Source organism: Marmota monax, unplaced genomic scaffold (genome assembly GCF_021218885.2).
Source record: "Marmota monax isolate L192 unplaced genomic scaffold, Marmota_monax_Labrador192_F-V1.1 WCK01_AAM20220418_F8-fsc00111, whole genome shotgun sequence".
NCBI classification, from domain to species: Eukaryota; Metazoa; Chordata; class Mammalia; order Rodentia; family Sciuridae; genus Marmota; species Marmota monax.
Window position 1 is genome coordinate 4,141,993 of NW_026695067.1, and position 22,551 is coordinate 4,164,543.

The 22,551-nt window shown below is 52.1% G+C and overlaps 1 protein-coding gene across 1 annotated transcript; it reads right to left on the minus strand.

Moving 5' to 3' along the window:
* Positions 1-473: 473 nt before the first annotated feature.
* Csk (C-terminal Src kinase) lies at positions 474-19,427 on the minus strand. The gene is made up of 13 exons (XM_046427985.2): positions 18,811-19,427; positions 5,040-5,119; positions 4,579-4,692; positions 4,350-4,462; positions 3,794-4,013; positions 2,806-2,899; positions 2,570-2,635; positions 2,381-2,480; positions 2,201-2,291; positions 1,751-1,824; positions 1,450-1,645; positions 1,253-1,339; positions 474-1,076 (listed from the first exon to the last, which is right to left on the minus strand). Exons 2-13 carry the CDS (start codon positions 5,052-5,054, stop codon positions 894-896), a joined length of 1,353 nt encoding a protein of 450 aa, XP_046283941.1. The 5' UTR covers positions 5,055-5,119; positions 18,811-19,427; the 3' UTR covers positions 474-893.
* Between the last annotated feature and the right edge of the window lie 3,124 nt (positions 19,428-22,551).

Below are 22,551 nucleotides of genomic sequence, written 5' to 3' on the forward strand. Positions count from 1 at the left end.
TGGGTGGGGAGGGGCGGACAGTGAGCGCTTCCCCATGAGCAGACACAGGACAGTCGCTCGTGCAGCTGACACAAAGCAGAGGCTACATCTCCCGGCCATGCTTCCCCCCAGCCCCACTCACAGAGACAGAGGGATGGACAAAATGGCATGGGGGGGACGACCCGGCAGGACAGGCAGGCTCGGCGGAGGAAGCGCCGAGGCTGGATGGCGGTGTCCTCATGGAGTGGTTTATTACGATTCCATCTCACAAGGCAGGTAGGCGAGCGGCAGCGGCACATGAAATCCAAGCCCCTGACAGACGTCTGCCTCGGGCGCATGCAAACAGTGCAACATGGTCAAGCGCAAACACGGGCGACCGAGGCGACACGGGACACAGAACACGGAATGGGGAACGAGGCTGGGGCATGGGTCCCTAGAAAGGGGCCAGTCCCCCCCACCCTGGGGGGGCAGGACAGGAAAAATAAGATTCGTACTTCTTGTAAAATGCCCATTTGCTGGGTACTTTCTTTCTCCTTATCTTGAAAAATAATAAAAAATAAACACACGGAAAAAAATCTCAAAAAAGTAAAGGAATAAAACTCTAAGAAGGCGAGCGAAGGGAGGCCAGGAGATGGCTGACTGTGATGGGGGCACTGCCTCCACTCCTCAGCCGCCTCCCTTCCTGGCCCCTGCAGTGGGCAGGCACCCCAAGCCTACAGGTGGGTCCATGAGAGAAGGTGCCAGGCTTAGGTGGGGTGCCTGGGGGCCAGAGGGGACAGGCTGGGCAGAGGAAAGAAGCCTGCCAGCCCACTGGGGCTCAGTTCAGGTTTGGGCCCAGCGAGCAGCAGGGGCACCAGGTCTGTGTTCTTCCAGGTTCAGTCCCCACAGGCCCATGACCTGGGTGGAAGCAGAGGTCACAGGTGCAGCTCATGGGCTTTGATGTGTTCAAGCTGCTCTCGAAGCTGGAGGAAGGAGGGCCGCGTGGTGGCATCCAGATGCCAGCAGTTCTTCATAACCTCATAGACTGCGGGTGGGCAGCCATCTGGGGCGTCCATCTTATAGCCCTTTTCCACCCGAGGGACAACGTCCTTCAGGGGCTGTGGGAAGATGAGTGGTACATATTAGTGTAGTGCCTGACCACATAGAGGACTCCTACCTGGCATCCCTCTTCAGGGACCCCCCCTTTCAGCAATACCTCAGACCCAGTGGGATGACACACCCCTGCCATTCTATCAGTCCCAGCCATGCACTAGGCCCTAGCGCCCAGACTCACAATTCTTGGGTAAGGCACTCGCCCAAAGGAGTAGATTTCCCAGAGAAGGATTCCAAAGCTCCACACGTCTGACTTGGTGGAGAATTTCTGATATGTGGATGGGAGAAGAAATGTCAGATCCTGAGAATCTAGGGGTGGTGGGTGACACAGAATCCTAGCCCACCACAGCTTAGGACCCAGGGGAAGACTGGTCCCACCTTCTCTCTCAGAGCCTCGGGGGCTGTCCACTTGACTGGCAGTTTGCCTGTGTCCTGGGTGCTGGAGGCCTCCTTGGTGAGGCCGAAGTCGCTGACCTTGGCCACATTGTCCTCAGACACCAGCACATTTCTGGCAGCCAGGTCCCGGTGCACAAAGTTGTTGCCCTCTAGGTATTCCATGGCCTCACAGACGTCTCTGGGGGGCAGGCCAGTCACATGGCCCCTCAGATCAGGGCTCCCACAGCAGGTTGGGGGGTCTTCCTAGAACCCTCACCCCAACCCCAGGGACTGCTTCACTCACAGTGAGAACTTCAGGAGACAGTCTCCGCCCAGCACCGACCTACCCCGAGACCTCAGGTAGTCCACCAGGCTGCCCTGGGGGCAAGACAGACAAGATCAGCCCCTCAGGTCAGATTTGCCCTGTAGCCCTCTGGACAGTGGGCTTGAGGGCTAGGTAAATGGCAACACCAGGGGAGTAGGAAGAGGGAAGGAGCGGGACATTGCTGCTGGACACCACGTCAGCATTATCCCTCAACCCTCACAGAATCTCTGAGGTAGGCTTTATTATTATCATCTTCATTTCACAGATGAGGAAACTGGCTTGGAGAGGTAACCTGAACTCTTCAAAGTCATGGTCAGCAAATGATGGGCTAGGACAAAAGTCCAGCCCTAGTGATTTCAAAGCTCAGTTGGGGTGGGGGCAGAGGGAGTCAAGGAGATAGATCCAGCCAGGATTTGGGCAGGTGCTCACCTTGGCCATGTACTCAGTGACAATGTAGAGCCCGCCCTTCTCCTCTACAATTACACCGAGAAGCTGTACCAGGTTGCTGTGCCGAAGTTGCCTGGGGCAGGACAGGGTGGTTGGAGCCTTTGGAGCCTGCCCCCCACCCCTTGCCTGTGGGCAGCCTCCCCCTGCCTCCACCCAACTCACGTCATGACAGAGGCTTCGGCCAGGAAGGCCTGGGCGGTGGCATCATTCTTAATGCACTTGACAGCAACTTTGTTCCCCCGGTAATCACCCAGCATTACATCTGGAGGGAGAAGAATTGAGGGCTGTTCCTGGACTCCCCAGACATCCCCACTCCCAGCTCTTCCCAGGCTCCTAGACCCTCCAGCTCACCTCCAAACTCTCCCTTCCCAATGGTCTGCAGCAGCTTCAGCTCCTTCATGTTCAGTGCCCAGCCACCTGTGGGAGGGGTCAGTGAGGGTGTGGATGCTGGACAGGCCAAAGATCAGCCCCTGATGGGACAGACAGACTGGACTGTCTCTAGACTTGTGGTCTTTAGGCCTCCAGAATGGGGGCAGAGCCTGGGGGTGGGGAGGCAGGTGAGTAAGTTTGGGGGTAGATGCACTCACTGCGGTAAAATTCATCCTGGGCTGCCACTGTGCCCTCCATGACCTTTGGTTTGATGAGGCGTGTGCAGAGTCCATCTGCATCAGTGGTGTAGTGCTGGGGAGAGGAGGGCAGGTACTTAGGTCAGCCTCCAATGGGCCCCATGTCCTCTCAGCTAGTATGCACTGCTCAGGCCTGACCACCAGAGGGCAGCAGAGGCTGACCCCACCCTCCTGGAACTATTTGCATAGGGAGGGCTCCCCATTTCTGGCAGGGCAGGAATGTCTGTCCATTTCCCATGCCACCCTACACCCAGCTGCTGGACAGACAGCTGGCTGTTGCTACCACTCAGGCTCACCAGAATCCTGAGGTAGAGGGCAAACTCTGGTTTGGTCCTAATGCTAACCTCTAGCCAGGTGTGCTCAGGACCCCACCTTCCTTTGCCAAGACAGCAAAGTGAGTCTGGAGGCATCTGGGAAGCCACCGGCAGCTACTGGATGCCAGGTGTGGCTGGGCTAGATCTGAAAGAGCTGGTCTTGGAAGCTGCAAGAACCTGTGAGCACGTCCATGCAGGGGAAGCTAGAGGCACCTGACCATCAAGGTGTAGGGCTCCTGTTTACATATATACATCTGGGCATGTGGTTATGCAAATGGAGGGAAGGGAGTTCTAGGATGAAAGAGACTCGGACTCCAGTCCTAGAACCTCCAATATATAGCTGGGGGCCCTTAATTGCTTTGAACCTTTATGTCTTAATACACAAAACGGGGATAATGCCACCTTCCTTAGGGGAGGATTATAGGATCAGAGGTCAGTCCTGGCATGCAGCAGGTGCTCCACCAAAGTGTGAGGAAAACAGGGGCTTAGAGATCGCCAACATGTCTGGGTTAGCCCACCAGAAGAAGCAGGTAGGACTAGAGCTAGAATCTAGGGTTGTGTGTCAGTATCCACAGATAAGTTTGGGGTATATGTGGGGATGGTGAGGCCACCTACAGGTACCCTCCCACCCTCACCTCCACCAGCTGCATTAAGTTCTCGAAGTACACTTCTTCGTCAATGCTGAGTTTGCTGGCATGGTACATGATGCGGTAGTGCTCCACCTTGCCGTCACAGCTCACGCACAGTGTGTAGTCCCCGGGGTAGTTGGTACTTTCCCGCACCAGGAACAGGCCTGTCTCCGGTGGGTATAGAAGCCGCTCAGCCTGCTCCCGTGTGATCTTGCCATGGAACCAGCTGGGGAGTGGTGTGGCCAGGGGTCACAGTGGCCCAAGGGTACTGACCACCCTGGTGCCTAATGCTCTGCTTTCTGAAAGTGCTTCCTCTGTTCCTGGAGCTCCCACTCGCTCAGCCAGGCTACCAAGGTCCTTATCTGCTTCATGTCTCTTTTTTCTTCTGTCCTTGTCAAACCCCTCCTGCTCCTCCCTCTGTGAGGTCTGGCCTGATGTCTTGTCCCTCCTCTTGGACCTACATACAAGTCCCTTACTCTGGCCCCAGGCTTTCCTCTGATGCTCTTCTGGAAGGACCATGCCCACTTCCTCTTTTACCCTGTCCCCATCGTGTGGTACTCACGGCATGAGGCTGAGTTTGGTGCCTGCCTTCACGCCCTCCCGCTTCTGGACATAGTTGGCTGGGATGATGCCTTCACGGCCCACCTTGTTCTTGGCCTTGTACCAGTTGGGGTCCTGGTGAGAGGGTAGCCCAGATACATCCTCAGGTCCACCCTCCCCTGCAAGTGAACCAAACCCAGAAGGAAGTCCCAGAGGTGGGAAGGTGAGGTGGTCATAAGGTCCCTGAGTACCTTGGTGACAGCCACAATGGTGAGCACATCTCCTTTGCAGAAGGGAAGGTCCTGTTCAGCAGTGCCGTGGAAGTTGTACTTGGCAATACATTCTGTACCGGATGGCCAGGCGGCCTGAAGGGCAGGTGACAGGTGGGTAGAGGCATCCTGGGCCTCCTCTCCACCCACCTGCCTGCATGCCTTTGATGTCACAGACTCTCAGTTTAACTCATGAGCCTGGGTGATGTGTCTCTTTCCTGAGAACTCTGGGTCCCTTCCTTACCACCCCAGACCTGTGCTCTTATCTTGAGGCCCTGTGTCTTGACAGTGGGTGCTGGAATTTTACTTTACTGAAAGCCTGGGTTGGGACAGAGGGTGGGAATAATGAAGGCAGGCTCATCTAAGCTCCCCCTGCTCTTTTACTGAGCACCCCTGGGGGGTGACAGGGACGCAGAAATGCCTGAAATCTGCACCTCCGGTACCTGTATTGCTGACATCTTCTCAGGAGATCTGGCGTCTCCGTGTCACAGGAAGGCTGAACTGTCACTTGGTACCATTAGAGCTGTGGGGAGAAAGATGAAGATTGAGGAGGGGTAAGAAGAGATGGCCTCTACCCATACTGGGATTGACTTGACTCCTTCCCCAAAAGGAGTTGATCAGGTGCCAAGGCTTCCAAGAGCTGGAATGTGGGGGCAGGGCTGTTTTCTCCAGACTGAGGCAGGAGCATGAAGTCTCCCAGGATCAGAGGCAGCCATCAACCCTAAGTACACAGGGGGCCTTAGAGGTCCATTGGAATGACCAAGGGGAGCAAAGGAGGCTTGGAGAGTCAGCAGCACTAGAGCCAACTGCCCAACAGTCCCAAGCTTGGGGCAGCAGCTGGCCTGAAGAGAAAGGAAGCCCAGGACAGCTTTGTGAGACTCAGAAGGTGCTGTGTCACCTGGGAAAGTCCCGTGTGTTCTGTGGGCCTACCAGATTCCTCTACAAAAGCTTGCCCTGGTGTATAGAGCCCCCTTCTGGGTACATACCAAGAAAAAAACAAGGCACATGTCCACCAGGACAGGCACAGGCTCACTCAGATGAATATTTTGTAGTAAATCGCAGATTGGGATGGGCTCAGGTGCCCAGAGAATAAAATGGTTACAAGAGGAGACATTGTACAGGGACAAGCACAATACACTTCAGCTACAAAACAGCCTTGATGAATTCCTAAACATAACACAAACCAAGAAGCCAGAAACAGAAAAACACATACTATGTGATTCCATTTGTATGAAGCTCAAAATCTGGCCAAACCAATTCATACTGTCAGATGACCACCCTTTGAGGAAGACTGGAAGGGGCAAGAGGGAACCTCTGGGTGATGGTTATATGAAACATTTGAACCCAGTCATGGAGTGGGTGCACTCTGTGGCAATTCACTGAACTTCACCCTTATGACTGGTGAACTTCTTGGTTGTGTTTACTTCAACGAAGTTGAACCACCCCAAGGACTACCCCAACCAACCCCACATTCCAAGAGCAGCAAGCAAACCTTATCTGCACACCTGTGCCTGACTCCTTCCACCACCACCACCTTCCCAAACACAGTCCAGAGGCAACTCTGTGGCCACATTTTCATTGGGACAGAGACTTCTCCATGAACCTTGTCATCATGCTTATTTTGATGGGATGGAGGGGTTCAGCAGCTGGGCTGATGGTAACAAACATGATCAACTGCCTCCAATCAGATAGTGGGAGAGAACATTTCAGTGCAGAGGTGTGTTTGGGGAGTACTGAGCTGAGCCCTGAAGACTGGAGGGTTTACAAAAACAGAGGGAAGGTCAGAGAAGGTACCCCAGAGAGAAATTGGTGTGGCAGCCAGAGCAAGGGTGTTGGTGTAGGGAGGAGACAGGCATAGCCTGAGAAACTGGCTAGGATGGAAGTCAATGAGGAAGAAAGGCAGGACAGGCTTCACCTGGAACTCCATGACCCCAAACTTCCAAAGCCCAGCCTTGTCTCTGCTGTACCGAAGGTTTGGGCCTGACATAAACCTTGCAGGTTGCAGGGGGGCTTCTAATCTACTGTATGAAACAGGGGATGGATTCTGAGGGCAATGTAGCCTAGGGAGGTTTGGATCCTTAATCCTGGAGCCCAGCAGAAGCTGAGGAGAAAGGAACCAGGGAAAATGACCACTTCTACGCCATACTCCTGGCTCTACACAGTCAGGCAGATCTGGATTTCAAACCTTGCTCTGCCATGCAACTCAGGGTGAATGACTCAACCCTTCTGAACATCCCTCTTCCTTAAGTGGAGCACAGAGGCCCCATGCAAGAAGGTTGTGGAGGAAGTGCAATGAGACCCCGAACTTGTTTAGCATGCCCTGCTCCTCATCTCTGCAGAACACACAGCCCTTCCCACATCCAGAGGCAGCCTGTCAACCTCTGCTGTCTATTCAGGGGCACTGAGGCCCATGGAGGATGAGCTTGGATTTCCACAGCCACATTCACATGACTGAGCCACCACGAGTACAGGAACCTGCACTTGGGCCCAACAAGATGCATGCTACAGGGAGCTGTGAGCTCTCCTTACTCTCATTTTACAGACTAGGAAACTGAGGCTCCAGAGAGTGAACAACTTGCCTAAGATCACAAAGCTAGTTAGGAATGACATTCCAAGCTTGAGTTGGGGTTCCACTGTGGTTGGCTTGGTCCCCAACCTTCAGGTCCTTTTAGCCAGAAGGCCCTGCCAGTATTCCACATCCCCACACCTCCCCCAGCTTCCCCAAACTCAAAACCGGCTGCCACCACAGGAGGGCGCGGAGGCTGTTGCCCTGTTAGTCACCCTTCCAGCTGTCAGTTTGCAAACACTCCTTCCCAGCCTGCAGCTGCTGCTGCCACCTCCCTGCTGCCTCAATGATAATAATAAAAATAATAACAGGTCCTGTTTTCTGAGCACTTATCCAGTGCCAGGCCCTGTCCTTGGCACATCATTGTTCACCCAATCCTAATAACTCTGAGAGACAGGCTATTATTATCTCCATTTTACAGATGAGGACTTCAAGTGAGGCCCAGAGGGGCATGAGGCCTTGCCAGGGGTCGTCACACCTTGAGTGAGCTTCTGGAGTCCTATTCCAGACTCCTGATCTGCTCCGCAGTCCTCCTGGCACCTAAGACCCCTTGTCTTATGTGCCCACACTATGCCCCCAGGAGTTGCCGTTGGACTGGGAACCATGAGGCTGGGTCAGCGCAGAGCACTGTGGGGGAGAGAAGCAGCCATAAGAGTCTAAGACATTAGTGCTCAGAGGAAGGGGCAAGCCCAGGAGTGTCCAGGGTGGGCCGTCTAGAGGGGTGGGGCTTTGAAAATCAGAAGCTCTAGACTCAGAGAGGAGCCAAACCCATTACCTTTACTCTACTAGCTGTGCCTCTGGGACCCATTTCCTCTGTAATTCTCAGTGAGAACCTGCAGTTCCAAGGGCTGCTCAGAGGAGTGGAGTTGCTGGCCCTTCTGGGAGGCTCTTCCCTGGTGAGATCCTGAGCCCAGGATGGCTCAGCAGTCCCCTATAGTACCCAGGCTGGGGCCTCCTCCTTAAGGGATCCCCAGGAAGTGAACCCCTTCCCTTCTAGGCCTGAGTCATGAGAGACAGTGGCTGAGAGAGATGAATGCAATCTTAGGCCTCCACAATCCAGCCTGCGTCAAGGACAAAGAAGGGTCCTTCATAAGATTATCTGCAGAACACTGTCCAGGGAGTCAGACGCTCTGAGTCCTGGACATGCCTCTGCCACCAACTGCTGTGTGACCTGGGGAGTCACTTGACCTTTCTGGGACTTGCTAGCTCCCAGTACTTTGGCCAGACTTATTTCCCACTGGCTATTACCTACATTCTTCCCACCTCCCTTCCTTGCCATTCCTTCCCTGCTCCCTCTCTCTTCACCTAGAGAACATCCATTCAACCTTGGGGGTGCAGCAGGGGAATGCTTCTGCTGCGCACATGCCCCCCTAAAATGTAGAACTACTGTTCCTAGTAGCAAGAGATGGGAAGAAAGACTTTATGCCCATTAATGGGGGACTGAATAAACAAATCAAATTCCAGAGAGGGAACAGCATCTTTAGCCATAGTGGAATCAGAACTTATCTCTAGGTGAGGATTAGGAAGATTTCCCATGATACAGAAAATAAAATGGAAAAACACCAGCCCAAGTGTCACTAAAGCTTCTAAGCATTACCCTCTGGATTAATCAGAAAGGGGAAAGAGAATCTTAACAGTAGGGAGAGCTGACAAACACCTCAACCAAGGAATCATATGAAGTTGAGCACCATCAATAAGGAGACAAACAGATACCAAGTGTGTCCTCCTGTGATGCATTGAGAACCCAGTCTCAACCTATGTGGTATTCCTGCCAGTGCTGTTCAGCTTGATTTGAATGAGGAAAGCAATTCAACAAATCCAAAACAACCAGTTCAAACTCTCAAGGCCAATGTTATAAAACATAAAACAAAACCAAGAATACCCCGAAATCAAAAAACAGCAACAAAAAGGTTAGGATGATGTTTTAGTTAAATTGGACACTAGAGGCTGGGATTTTGGCTTGGTGGTAGAGTGCTTGCCTAGCAAGTGTGAGGCACTGCGTTTGATTTTCAGCACAGCATATAAATAAATGAATAAAATAAAAGTCCATCAACATCTAAAAAAGTATTTTAAAAAAATTGGACACTAAACAATCATAACAAGATTTAATGAGTGATCCTGAATTGGATTCTGGATCAGGGCGAAAAAAAAAACAAACTAGGAATAATCGTCTGAGCTGGGCACAGTGGCACATCCCAGTAGCTTGGGAGGCTGAGTCAGGAAGATCATGAATTCAAACCTGCTTCAACAACTTAGCGAGGCCCTAAGCAACTTAAGAGAGACCCATTTCAAAAAATAAAAAGGGCTGAAAATGTGGCACAGTGGTTAAGTGCCCCTGGGTTCAATCCCCAGTACCGAAAAAAAAAAAATCATTTGAGGACAATTGGGAAATAGGAATAGTAAGATAATATGGAATTAATGTCAACTTTCCTAAGTGTAATTATGTAAAAGATACATAGGTTCTCAGGAAAAACATGATACATGCAGCACTAAACTCAGCAAAAAAATGCATTTTCGTATGTATTTATATAGATAAAAGAGATAAGACAATTCAGGAAAATGTCAAGAACTGGCAGATCTGAGTGAAGGATTTATGAGTATCCATTTCAACTCTGCATGTGTATGTACTATTGGCTCTGTGCATGCCAGGTAAGTGCTCTACCACTGCTCTACATTCCCCGCCTCCAGTCCTTTTTAATTTTTGAGACAGAGTCTTGCTAAGCTGCACAGGCTGGCCTTGAACTTGAAATTCTACTGCCTCAGCCTCCCCAGTAGCTGGGATTATAGGTGGGAAACACCATTCCTGGCTATTATTTCAACTTTTGGTGGTTTAAAACACACACACACAAAAAAAAAAAAAAAAAAAAGAAAGAAAGAAAAAAAGAAAAAGGCTACGGAATAGATCATCTGTCGTACACCATGAGTAGATGTGTTTTTCTTTCTTTCTTTTTTTGCAGGCAGTACTAGGTAGGGATTGAACCCCAAAGCAGTCTACCACTGAGCTACATCCCAAGCCCTTTCTATTTTTTAATTATTATTATTATTTTGGTGTGTGTGATACCAGGGATCAACTAGGGGTGCTTAACCACTGAGCTACATCCCCAAACTTTTTACATTTTTTTCTAGAGATAGGGTCTTGCTGAGTTGCTTAGGGCCTTGCTAAGTTGCTAAGGCTGGCTTTGAACTCTTGATTCTCCTGCCTCAGTCCCCCAAGCTGCAGGGATTACAGGCATGTGCAACAGCACCCCGCTTTTTTTAATTTGAGACAAGGGTCTTGATAAGTTTCTGAAATTGGCTTCAAACTTGTGATCCTCCTTGTCTCCGCCTCCCAAATCGCTAGGATTACAGGCATGCACCACCTGTATGAGTTGTTTTTGAAGACATACAACATATCCATAGACTCAGGTATGTAGGTTATCTTTGGAAAGACACAGGAAAAAAATAACAGAGGTTGCCTCAGAGATGGGATGGGAGAGTAGGATCAAATTCAAGGAATACTTTCTTTTTACTCATATTTGATATTTTGGGTTTTTTTTGGCTGCTTTTATTTATTTATTTTTTAAAATATATGCACCTATTGCCTTCCCCCTAAAAATAAAATTGAAAATGTCACTTTCTGAAAACCACCTCTGCCAAGAGTCTTCCTTGGTTTCCCAGCTATGCTGGCTGCCTGCCTCCAGGGTCTCACATTCTAGCAATGCAGCGAGAACCTCACTGGCCATGGCCTGTGGTTTAGGGCGTACTAGGAGCTCTGCAGGGGGAAAGTTAGTTCTGACTCATAACTGCATCCCCAACATGGGCTGGGCCCAGAGTGCCTGCTCAGTAAAGGAGTGCTGAATGAATGAAGAACGAACAAAAGGGAGAAACCAGACTGGCTGTGCCACACTGAGGTCCTGTAACTGGAAAACTATATTTAACCCCAAAGGGACAGCAGCTGTCACCCCCACTCCCACAGGGTTGGAGGAAAGGGGGCTTGGGATGTGGCAGGACCAACGCTTCACTCTGACTTTCTGCCCTAAACCCTGCTCCCAGCAGCCCTTGTGCTAGGGTCCTGGGAACAGGCTGGGCATTGTGCCCAAGCACTGAGGTCAGTGGCCACAGCCTCAGGCAGGCCTTTCTTGGGAGCCTAGGCTATCAGGGAGGGGGGACGGAAAGGAAATTGGGAGCCCAGAAACTCCCTGGCTGCCCTTTCCCTGCCCTGGAGGCAGCTGTAGACCCCCAAAGCCAGACACATGCCGATGATCAGGGTAAGTTAAGGGGCCCCTGCCCTGCCCCCTCATCAAAACTCCACTGCTTAATGGGGCGTGGGAGCTTCAGTAACTGTTTACACCCAGCTAAAAATACCCACTGAAAAGGGAAGTGTACTAGAGACCTGGGGGGACTTGAGGCCATGGCCCCTAGAGACTCTGGTCTTGAGACTGAATATATGATAGCTGAATAATACAACTGAATACATAATTGCTAGACCTTGCAAGGATGGGGGCAACCACTGGAAGCAACAGGAAGGTTCTACCTTGCCTTTTGCTCTTTTGAACCAATAGCTCAGGGACCTTCCTCTGTCCAGTGTCATATTTGGTGGGCCAGGATGGGCAGGAGGAAGAAAGGGCCCAAAAGGTCCTGCCCCTGGAAATCAATTCATGAGCTTTTCCTCTGTGCCCATCCCAGGGCTAGGTGCAGGAGACCCCAAAAGAATACAGACCTGGCTTCTGTCTGACTACAGAATGGTCAACCATGACTTAGTGTGCTCAGAGCCTCAAAAGATTGAGGACAGGATGTAACTCAAGTGGCAGAACACCTGCTTAGAATGCCCCAGGCCCTGGGTTCCATCTCTGTGCTGTTTAAAAAACAACAACAAAACTGAGGAAGGACAGGGGCCATCCAGGAAAAAATCAAAGAGGAAAAGTGGAAAGGAGGAAGGGAGCTGGAGCTGGAAGGATCTCAGGGGAAAGTAAGAGGGAGAGGATTGGAGGGATGCCCTAGAACAGGGCAAGGTTAAGATTCCAACTGCAGTATGGAGGGAGTTAATCAAGACTGAAGGCCCAAGGAGGCTTTGAGCTCATCCCCCAAGTTTCCAACAGATCACAGAGCAGACACAGGCAGAATTAAGTTTCAGACTTGGGCACGCCCCCCTGGAAAGGGCAGAGCACCTGAGGAGGGTGGGGCTCCCCCACCCGGGGCCAGCAGTTGGGCTGGTTTGGCAGCAATAAAATCAGCCCCACCCCTGGTTCTGCATAAGGCACCCAGGCTGACAGCACTTATATCCCCTGGCCACACACCAGGTGGTGGGGCTAGAGGTTTCCTAGTGATCCCAGAAAGCCTGGGCAGGTACACTCATTGCAGAGATGTCTGGGGGAGGGGGGAGGGGCAGGGAGCAGTAGGATCAGGCACAAGACCTTTGGAAATGCCTAAAGTTCCCTGGGAGTCGGAAGGGAGTAAAAGGATGGCCTCCTTTGGCTCCAGTACATGCTGTCCTACCCTCACCTCTGAGGCTCCCTTTAGCCTTCAGTACCCCAACCTAAGGAAAGCGGTGAGTTTAATGACTGAAAAATGTTAAAAACCAAATTACAGCAACTCACTGGCTTTTTTCCTGTCCCCAATGGCTTGGTGGGACCGGAAATCCTGTCTAGCGGTTTGGGAGCAGTGGGGGCTGGGTTAGAGGAGGCTAATGGGGAGCCTCCTCCCCCAGGCACCACTGCGGCTAGAGGCTGCCACTCCTGGCCCAGAAAGGTTTCTAATTACCGCTCAGAAGCCTAATTACCTACATGCACTGGGCAACCGGGACTCTGGGCCTCCCCAGGGCCATAACCCAGGCCCCTGCTCCCCTACAACCCTCTTAGTGCAGGCTGTGGTCTTTGCATCTTTATTTGCTTACATTTACATGCAGCTTCCCAGCACTAACCTTCCACAAACCCTTCAAAGTTATGGATTGCCCTTGTCCATCATTTCAAAGTCTCTCAGTCATGGTAAAGAGGGAAGACTGAGGGTAGAGGCCCATGAGCTGTCTAAAACTTTGGCCCTCAGAGTTCTGGTCTTCCTATTTCCAAACTGGGACCTACAGAACACAGCTGGGAAGGCAAAGCTATTGGGGCTAACACAAGGACACATAGCTTACTACCCACGTGAGGGGAAAGGAGGCTGTCAACACTCCCCTGCAGGATGGACTGCAAAAATGAAAGCATGCAGGTACAGCCTACTGGTTCAACTGGGTTCAGGGATCTGTGTTGGTTATTTAATCCTAAAGGAAAAACAAACAAACAAACAAACAAAAACACTCACAGTCAAGTACTGTTGATCCTTGTTAGATAGAAGCAGAAACAAGCTCTGATAAGGGTTACCCACTGGGGGCCACCTAGCTTCCAAAGGCTAGAACAGACTTGAGCTCAGATCTGTCTGAACCTTGGTCAGGAGACTTTTCTTTCAACTTTCCTGAGGCAGGATAGATAACACCCTAAAAATGGACAGATTGGGGGCACTGGGGTAAAGGGGATCTGCCTAGCACTTGGCCCTCTTATTCTAGGAAGTAGAGGTAGCAAGAGGCCAAGGGCTGGTTCAGCAAGAGAAGCCAGCAGCCCCTGTGAGAAAGAAGCTCCAAACAAGAACCTCCGCCCCCACCATGCCTGTCTTCAAGTGATTCTTGATTTTCACGTGCCTATTCCCTCCCTCCAGGAAGTCCTCCAGGCTGTTCCAGCCCACCCAGGGTCCCAGCTTCTGAGCTCCCACCAGCCCTGCCAGGAAGTGGGAAGCACAGGCCTCTCCTGATGGACTCCTCTGAGCCTGGCTCCTCTATGCCAAGCAGCAGAGCCTAGCACCTCCCACCCCATCTTCTGGCAGTGTGGACAGCAAAGGCTATAGATGCACAAGGCTGAGTGAGGACCAGCGGCAGGCTGGGCAGGGCTGAAAAGCAGCAGCCAACATGGACAAGGGTGAGAAGACACCCAGTTTCACCCACCCACAAGGCTTCCAACCATGCAGAGAGCAAGACAGGCATGGGGGCGCACAATAGCCCCTCTTTTGCTTGTTATAGACCACAGAGGGGAGGGGAGGGGCGGAGGGAAGCTGCGGTTGGAGGGTGTACACAGCAAGTGTGTGAAGAGAAGCTATCCTCATCACAGCGCCTCAGAACCAGGAAGAGAAACTGAGCGGGAGGAAGGGCGGGCTGGGCCGTGGGGCCTCCAGCCCTGGGGCCTGTGGAGGGGAGCTCCCAGTCAAACCACTTCAGCCTCTGGGCCTCAGTCTCCCAGTAGAACAAACAGGATTCTCTATCTGCTTCTATCAAAATGCCTCTGATCCAAGCAGTCTATAACCGATGGGCACTGCAGGCTGCATCATGCCTGATAAGAGAGCACCCCCAATTCATGGAGCACTCCTGACCACAGGGAACAGGGGCTCAGCTACAAAAAGCCAGTCTCCCTCCCTGCTTGTTTCTCCCTCAGCCACACAGGGAGCACACCAGCTCTTCCTTCACCAGCTCTTTATTTTTAGGTCTGAATTTGACTTTAATCATTACTTAGCGGATTCTATTTCCAGTCCTTGGATGAAGGGACCCAGAGGGGAGGAGGAGGGAGAGCCAGTGCTCCCTGCCGGGCGTGGGGGGCAGCCTGATCCTCCACCCATCCTGTCCTCAACCAAGGGTGGGGGAAACTGAGAAACACCCAAAGGGCTCACTCTAGTCAGGCCAGCGTCTTGGGGAGGCTCCACCCTGTGACCTCATCTCAGCCCAAACTGTGGGACAGGAGGGCAACTGTAATGCCCACTTCCCCTGTACCAAGACCAGGCAGGAGGAAGAAGTCTGGCAGCCAGAGTCCGAGGTCACAAGCCTGAGGGACCTCTGCATTGAATGGGCCACCTCAGGGAGGACTCCTTGCCTAGGTTAGCCCTGGGACACCTTAGAGTCATCTGGGGCTATAGTCTCTTGGACCCAGGGAGTGCCAAATTGAGAGTTTGTTCCTACTGTCCACAGAGTGGCCCCTGGAGGACACTCCCAGTTTTTCAAGTCTGCATGGAAGCAGAATAAGGGGAAGCAAGGTTTGTCACAATGGCACAAACTCAGGTTAGACCTGGGCAACACCTGCCAAGGAACATTCTAGAGCTGGAAGGCTCTAGAATACCCCCTACCCTACCCCTCAGCTTTCTTCCCCTGCCAGGTCACTGGGAAAGGTGGGAAGCTGAAGCTGGCCTGGCTGTCCCTGGGTTGGGGCTCAGGATGCCCTGCCTAAGCTCAGGCTAAGGAGACCTCTATTTCTACAAGAGAATGCAGGACTGGGCCATACTTGCAGAAGCTGGAAGGCAAGAGGCCTCCTCCACTCAGCTCTGACACTGGCAGACCGGAAGGGAAATGGGTGGGGTCAGACCCTGGACATCAACCAGCAGCCCATCTTCCCAGGGCCAGCCCATGCCCTGAGCCAGCCAATCACATAGCAATGGCATTTCTACCATGGGAGCTGGGGGTGGCAGGGAGGCGGAGCAGCACACTGGCCATAGTATCCTGGAACCTCATAGAACCTCTGACTCTGGGCCTCAGTCTCCCTGTAGAAAAAAACGGGATTCTCTATCTGCTTCTATCAAAATGCCTCTGACCTGTGTAGTCTATAACCAATGAGCATTTCAGGCTGCATCATGCAGCCTATGGAGCCAGGTTCAGGGAAGTCAGTCAGGAGAGGCCTGTGCTTTCCACTTCCTGGTAGGGCTGGTGGGAGCTCAGAAGCTGGGGCCCTGTGTAGGCTGGAACAGCCTGGAGGACTACCTGGAGGGAGGAGGTGGGTTTCAGAGGGCTGGGCAGGAACATCTCCCTGCTGGGCCCATGGCTCAGGTGTCTTCCTCCATTTGAGCCAGCCTGCAGTGGGCAATCCCCTCAATGACAACCTCTATCTACAGAGGGAGAGGAGAGAGGATATGCCAGGCATTTTCTAGTTCCTCAGTTAACAAGTTCACACTTCTCACACTTTCCTTTAAAGCATACATCACCATTCCTGTTATTTATACAAAAGAACTCTGGTTCAGAGGGTAGTGACTTTCCAACCCTTCATTCTGGCCTAAGTGGCATGGCTAGGCCTGGTACCCACGTGGCTTGAGTGCCAAGTTGCCTGCTCTCTGCTGACTGCTTTTGGGGCTCATAGTAACAACCCCCACAACAGCAACAGATGGGAAGTGCGTGCTCAGTAAGAGGGGATGAGTGAAGCTGTTGTGGCAGAGCTACTTAGAATATTCTGTAGCTATTTAGGCAGTTACTTAGACTGTGGAGCACCATAAGAAAATGCCCATACACTCAGTACTGAATTGAAGGTGTCACGGCACCCACTCTCCAGTGCTCCAGTGAAAACAGTGACGAAGGAAGAAAATCAGGAAAAAACTGGCAGGGACTCCAAAATGCTAGAAGTCACTGTCTAGTAAAGAAATAGTGGGTAACTTTGTTTTCTAAGTTTTTTGCAGCCATTTTGTTACTTTCTAAATTAAGAAAATTAGTATGTACATAGTTTTCTTCCAAAAAGCTCATATTTGCTCCCTTAGGTCCCACCTGGCCCCAGTTCTGGCCCAGGTGTCTAAGGACATTTCTACCATGGGACAGCTTTTTCCACCTGGGACAGCCTCTCAGACACAGGAGGATCTGTCCCTACCTTCTTTCCCAGACTCAATGCCTCTGTTCTGTTTTTTGAGGGCTACTTGTTAAGGTTTGAAATCCCTCAAAAGATGGAGTCCAGAACTGGACCCAGATAGTTCCATCCCATTAGGCCATGTAGGTCACACAATCACAAGGTACTATTTTGAGGGAGGCTGAACTTTGCCCTCTCTCCAATACTTGCTCCATGTGGCTCAGCCTCATGGGGCCAAGTGCCCCTGCAGCAATGAAAGGACTCATCTTCTGGTCTTTGCCCTGACCCAGTGCAGGGAAAAGAGCAGCCACTTCTGAGCGGGAGGAAAGAACCGAGCTCAGATTTTAAAAAAAAAACAACTCCCTGCACATATGTCAGCCTGTGTTAGGCTCCTTTCTACAAAGGTCTTTGGGGATCCTGGGCCGCACCCTTGCAGCTCACAGTTGGTAAAGAAGCAACCAACTATGTCAGATGTTAGGTCCCAGCCCCAGCTCCTCAGGATGGAAAGGAAGTCAGGACTGGGTGTGAGGCTACGTGAGTACAGCCTCACAGGTTCAGGACATCTGGGCCCCTTCTGCTATGTTTGTCAGGGAAACAAGAGAGGGAAGAAAAAAGAAAAACCTAAATCAAGAGCAGGGGACCTCAAGTAGGACAAAACTGCAGGTGACTCCAAGGTGGCCCAGACATGGCTCAGCCTTCTCCAGGGAACCAGAGGATCTTGCTATAAAGCCAAGCTCACTCCTGCTGCCTTTGCCCCATTCCTGCTGTGACCACACCAAGAAAGACACTGGAACACCTATGGTACAGGTGTTAGAAATGGGCCCTGGTGGTATCCTCACTCAGCTGATGCTTCCATGCCTGACAGGGTGCTGCCAGTGGAGACAGAGATCTCACCGTATCCATCTGAATTTGGTGTGTTCCTGTGCCTGCTAGGCCAAACATGTAGGGAGGGCTGGGTCAGGACTGACCACAAGACTGTTTGAACTCAGTGCCAGCAGACTTCTGTGCCATACTACACAGGTGACCCCACACATTCACCACATCCCCTGTCAGTAGGACCAAGGCTCGGACATTAAGGAAAAATATTATGGGTAGTTCTGATGCTGTCTGAGCCCAGACCTAGACAAAACTGGGGCCGGAAGCCCTCTCTAGTCCTCTGCAGTGGAACACGTGCTCATCCTACAAGATCCCTCTTAGGCCAGGGAGGGGGCCTGCATCCTTGATAGGTAACAGTGCCTGCCTGGTTTCCTCCCACCCATAGCAGTCCAGCTTTGCAGAACTGAAGGTGAAAGACAGCTGGCTTCCCTCCACCAGAGGACTGGAGTAGTTACCTTCCCACCTTTGGGCTAAGTTCCTGGTCTTCAAAATGGGCAGTGAAGAGAAATCCTAGTTAAGTTCCAAAGATCTGGTTGATGGACACACCCCTTCTTAACATCTGGGCCTAGAGGAACCTGGGAGAATGGGCATTCCAGGGTGCCAGGAGGTGGGAGCATGAGGCTATTATTACCCAGTGTTACCTCCACCCCAGACAGAAGCCCTGCCCAGTTTCTCCACCCAGGGGTCAGAGGTCCCTTGGCTTAGGCCTGATCTTCCCAGAGGCAGAAGGTGACAGGTTCAGTCCCAGGACCTGGGCTTCAAGCATAGTTCAAGGGAGGTGGCTGGGCCCTAGGCTGTCTGGAGCCAGAGTACCTTAGTGTAGGAATGGAGGAAGGGGTCAGAATCAAGTGGACCAGAGCATCTGCAAGGAGGTCCTGGGCAGGAAAGGGCAAACTCTCAGGAGTCAGGCTTATTCTCCTGGGCCCTGGATCTCTAGACACCTCCTACTCTGAGCTCCACACTGGGGGAACTCGGACAGACCTCAAAGAAGTCTGCTGGGCTGCTGAGCGTACCTCCCTGGTGGCTCCTTCCCAGCAAGATTCTGACAGAGACTCCCGGGAGAATTCGAACCCGTGGAGGAGAGGGTGAAGGAGGTGGGGGATGGGAGTGGACGCGACCGCGGTGGTAAGAGAGGCTGGGGACACCCGACGCCCAGCTCCTCCCGGGCTGCCAAGCACTCACCTTTCTCAGGGCACTGCGGTCCGGGCCACCTCGACACGGGCGGCATCAGCGGCCTGCAGGACGGTCCATGCGGCCAAGGGGGAGGGGAGGGGCCTGGGGGTCCCCAGGGGGTGCGATACAAAGAGGTACGGATGCTAAAAAAGGGGGAGGAAGGACGGCCTGACAGAGGCAGGGGGACAGCCGCAAGGCCCCGGTCCGAGAGGGAAGAAAGGCGGGGGAAGGGGGCGGGAGGGAGTCAGGGGGAGGAAACAATGTAGCCGGTGCGGCCCCGGTAGAGTTCCGCTTCCGAACGCCGCTACCAAGGTTCGATTTTGGAACGTCTCGCCGGCGGCCCGGGGCCACCCTGGACGCTCGGTTGGGGGCCGCCTGGCTCCCCGCGCTCCAAGCCCGGGGGTTCGGGCGGCCGAAGACTGGCCGGGGCGGGAGGGTCGGCTGGCCGGGGGACGGCCCCGACGGCTGCGAGACCGGGTGGTCGCCCCGTTCGGACCCCGCCCCGGCGGGACCCCCGGGGCAGTGTGCAAGGTGGCGCTGGAGCAGGAGGGCGGCGGCGGGCTCGGCAGCGGTGGCGGCCAACCTCTGCTAGCCCGGGCTCCGCTGGGAGGAAGCTCGCAGGCCTGGCGAGAGGAAGCGCGGCCCGGATCCTCCGCCCGCCGCAGCGCGCCTGCGCGAGGGGGCCTGCCCGGCGCGCAGCGGGGCGTGGGCCTGCGGGACAGCGCCCCCTCCTGGGCTCCGGGAGGACTGCGGGGGGTGTGTCCGCGCCCACGCCCTGCCCCCACCCGCCTTCGGGCGTGAAGTATCCCGAAGTGTTCTCCCCGAGGGCCCACCATCTCGTTTTGGAGCAGCCTCGCAGTCCTCTCTAGACGAAGCTCCCTTGCTGCTGAAGCCGGGCCTGCTTCCCTCTCTTCGGGTGTGTCTGTAAAGAGTGAACCTCACTCGCAGCAGTAAGCGCTCATTCATTCACAAACATTTCCTGACGCTGACAGTATGACAGGCCCTGCTCTGGAGTCCACTAATGACACCGCTTCAGTACTGTTAGGCGTTCTTAGTTGAGTGGAGACAGGCCCATAGGCCAATGGGTCGTCACATAGAACTAATCGATAAAAGTGGAGAGGTGCTTGTTCAAGGTCCACAGGAAACAGAAAAGAAGGGAAGGCAAGTGGGGAGACTTCATAGAACTGGGACCCTGGCAGAGGGAACAGCATGCACAAAGAGGCAGGGAGCAGTGAGAAAGCTTGGTGACTTCTGGAAACTATAAATAGTTCAGTAGGCTGCAGCTTTAAGTGTGGATGGGGGGAGATGGGTTCCTGCAAAGTACAAACTACAGGGGCAAGAGAGAGCCAAAGAGCCTCATGGGATTCTCTTGGACTTTATTTTGAGCCTGGAGGCAATAAGGAAGTTGTTAGTAGTTGTGTTATCTTGAACAAGTTACTTGACCTCTCTGTGTTGTAGTATTCCCATTTGATAAAATAGGGAAAATAATAACAATAACGTAAGGTTTTGTGGGGAAATAAGTAGGTTTAAAGCACTTAGTGTATAGTGCCTGGCATGGGGTGAGTCCTAAATTAAATACAGACTGTTATTATGTATCATTGTTCATGATGAGCAGGGAGACTCCAGCAGAGGTAGCCAGTATTCAGGTGTTTTCTAGGGACTGGATCCTGAAGGAAGAGTCACTTTTAGATGCACAGAGAAAAGGGGACATTCCTGGATGGGGAAAATGAGGCTGCTGGCAATGTCCTGAAATGCAAGATAAGTAAGAAGGAGCTAAAGGAGTGAAAGGGACAGTATAGGCCCTGTGGGAGGCAGAGCTGGACAGACAGTGTGGCTGCAGATTGCAAAGAGCCATAGATGCCAGGACCAGGATTTGGGCACTGCCCTCCAGGCAAACTACTGTTAGGCACTTTGACCCACATGCCCCAGTACCAGCTTACCAGCAAGGAGCCCGCCATAATGATATGGGGAGGGATAATTTTTGAGGAGGCATCCAGTAGATCTCAGAAGTGTGGCGCAATAGGGGGTGGGATATGGATTTGGGATTCAAATCTCAGGGATAAATCTTTTTTTTTTAGTATTTATTTTTTAGTTGTAGTTGGACACAATACCTTTATTTTATTTATTTATATATGGTGCTGAGGATCGAACCCAGGGCCTCACACGTGCTAGGTGAGTGCTCTACCACTGAGCCACAACCCCAGCCCTCAGGGTTAAATCTTAATCAGGCCTCTTACTATGTATGTGGCCTTGGACTAGTTACCTAAATTCTCAGCTCAATTTCCTCTTCTGTATGATCAGGCTCAGGCACACCTCTGTTATGAGAGATGGGGCAGATTCAGCAAGATAACGGCTTGGGGTGGAGCTGACTTCTTTTGCTTTCCTCTGAGGTCAAGATGGAATGATAATATGGGGCCTGGGGGAGCAGGGGCTGCCACTCAGCCTGAAGGAAAGTTCTTTTGCAGCAGCTCTGCAAAGGTTTATGCAAGGGAGAAATTGACATCTTTTCCCTCACCCTGGCTGAATTAATTGTCAGAATGATAAAGCAAGACTTTGGGGACTTGGTGAAAACACTCTAATCCCTACTCCAGTTTTGTCCCCTACCCATCTTCCTTTACTCGTAAACATACTTGACTCTTCCCTCTGGGCCTGCTATGGCCCTATGTGTGAACTTTGGAGTCAAATAAAACCCATATTTGAATACTGGCTCCACCTCTTTTTGTCAGGGTGAAAATAATTTTTTAACTTTCTCAAATCCCAGGTACTGGGGATAAAACCATGAACAAATAAATAAAGGAATCCATCCCGTGGAGCTCTCCTGTAGTGCAAGGGCCAGTTAACTTCCAACCTCATATAGTTCATTCATTCATTCACATGACAAATACTTTATAGAACACCTACTAAGTGCTAAGTATTGTTCTGAGTGCCAGAGATAAAAGAATGAAGGCGATCACCGTGGTTCTTGCCCAAGAGTATAAGTGGACAGGGCCAACAGTCACTGTAATCTGATGGCAGTGAGCATCCCAATGGACAGGAGAGAACTGGGGGAGACAGATCAGCTTCCAGACCCCAGGAAGGGACTGAGCCAATGTTGGTGGAATAGGGAAGGAAGGGTGTTTCAGGTAAAGAGGACAGGATGATTAAGGACCCTGAGCCACAGAAAAGCTCAGTGGCTCAAGTAACATATGGAAGGCCAACATGATGAGACTAGAAAGCAAGGGAGAACAAAGCCAGAGACTGGTGTGGTGTTACATGCCTGTAAACTCAGCAACTCAAGAGGCTGAGGCAAGGAGAATCACAAGTTCAAGGTCAACACTGGCAATTTAGCAAGAACTTGTCTCAACATAAAAATTAAGAAGGGAGTTGGGCATGTTAGCATACGCCTATAGTCCCAGTGGCTCAGGAGGCTGAGACAGGAGGATTGTGAATTCAAAGCCAGCCTCAGCAATGGCGAGGTGCTAAGCAACTCAGTGAGATCTTGTCTTTAAATAAAATACACAAATAGGGCTAGGGATGTGGCTCTGTGGTTGAGGGCTCCTGAGTTCAATCCCTGGTACCAAAAAACCAACCAACCAAACAAACAAACAAAAAACTGTCAGATCAATGGGGGGGGGGGAGGCTTTATTGAGACATCACTCCTGGGCGGAACTCATCAGACCCACAGAGGGGACAGGGGAAGGGTCTGAGGAGAAACCGCGTGGAAGCTCAACCGGACTGGACTTTTATGGGGCTTACAGCAGGAAGAGAAGG

Bases quoted from the DNA above. Each gene is read 5' to 3' on its own strand.
- Csk (XM_046427985.2), bottom strand. The intron at 4,463-4,578 runs GTACTCAGGGAC...CCCTCTCACCAG, and splicing joins CCATTGTGGCTGTCACCAAG to GACCCCAACTGGTACAAGGC. The intron at 4,014-4,349 runs GTGAGTACCACA...ACCACTCCCCAG, and splicing joins ACCAAACTCAGCCTCATGCC to CTGGTTCCATGGCAAGATCA.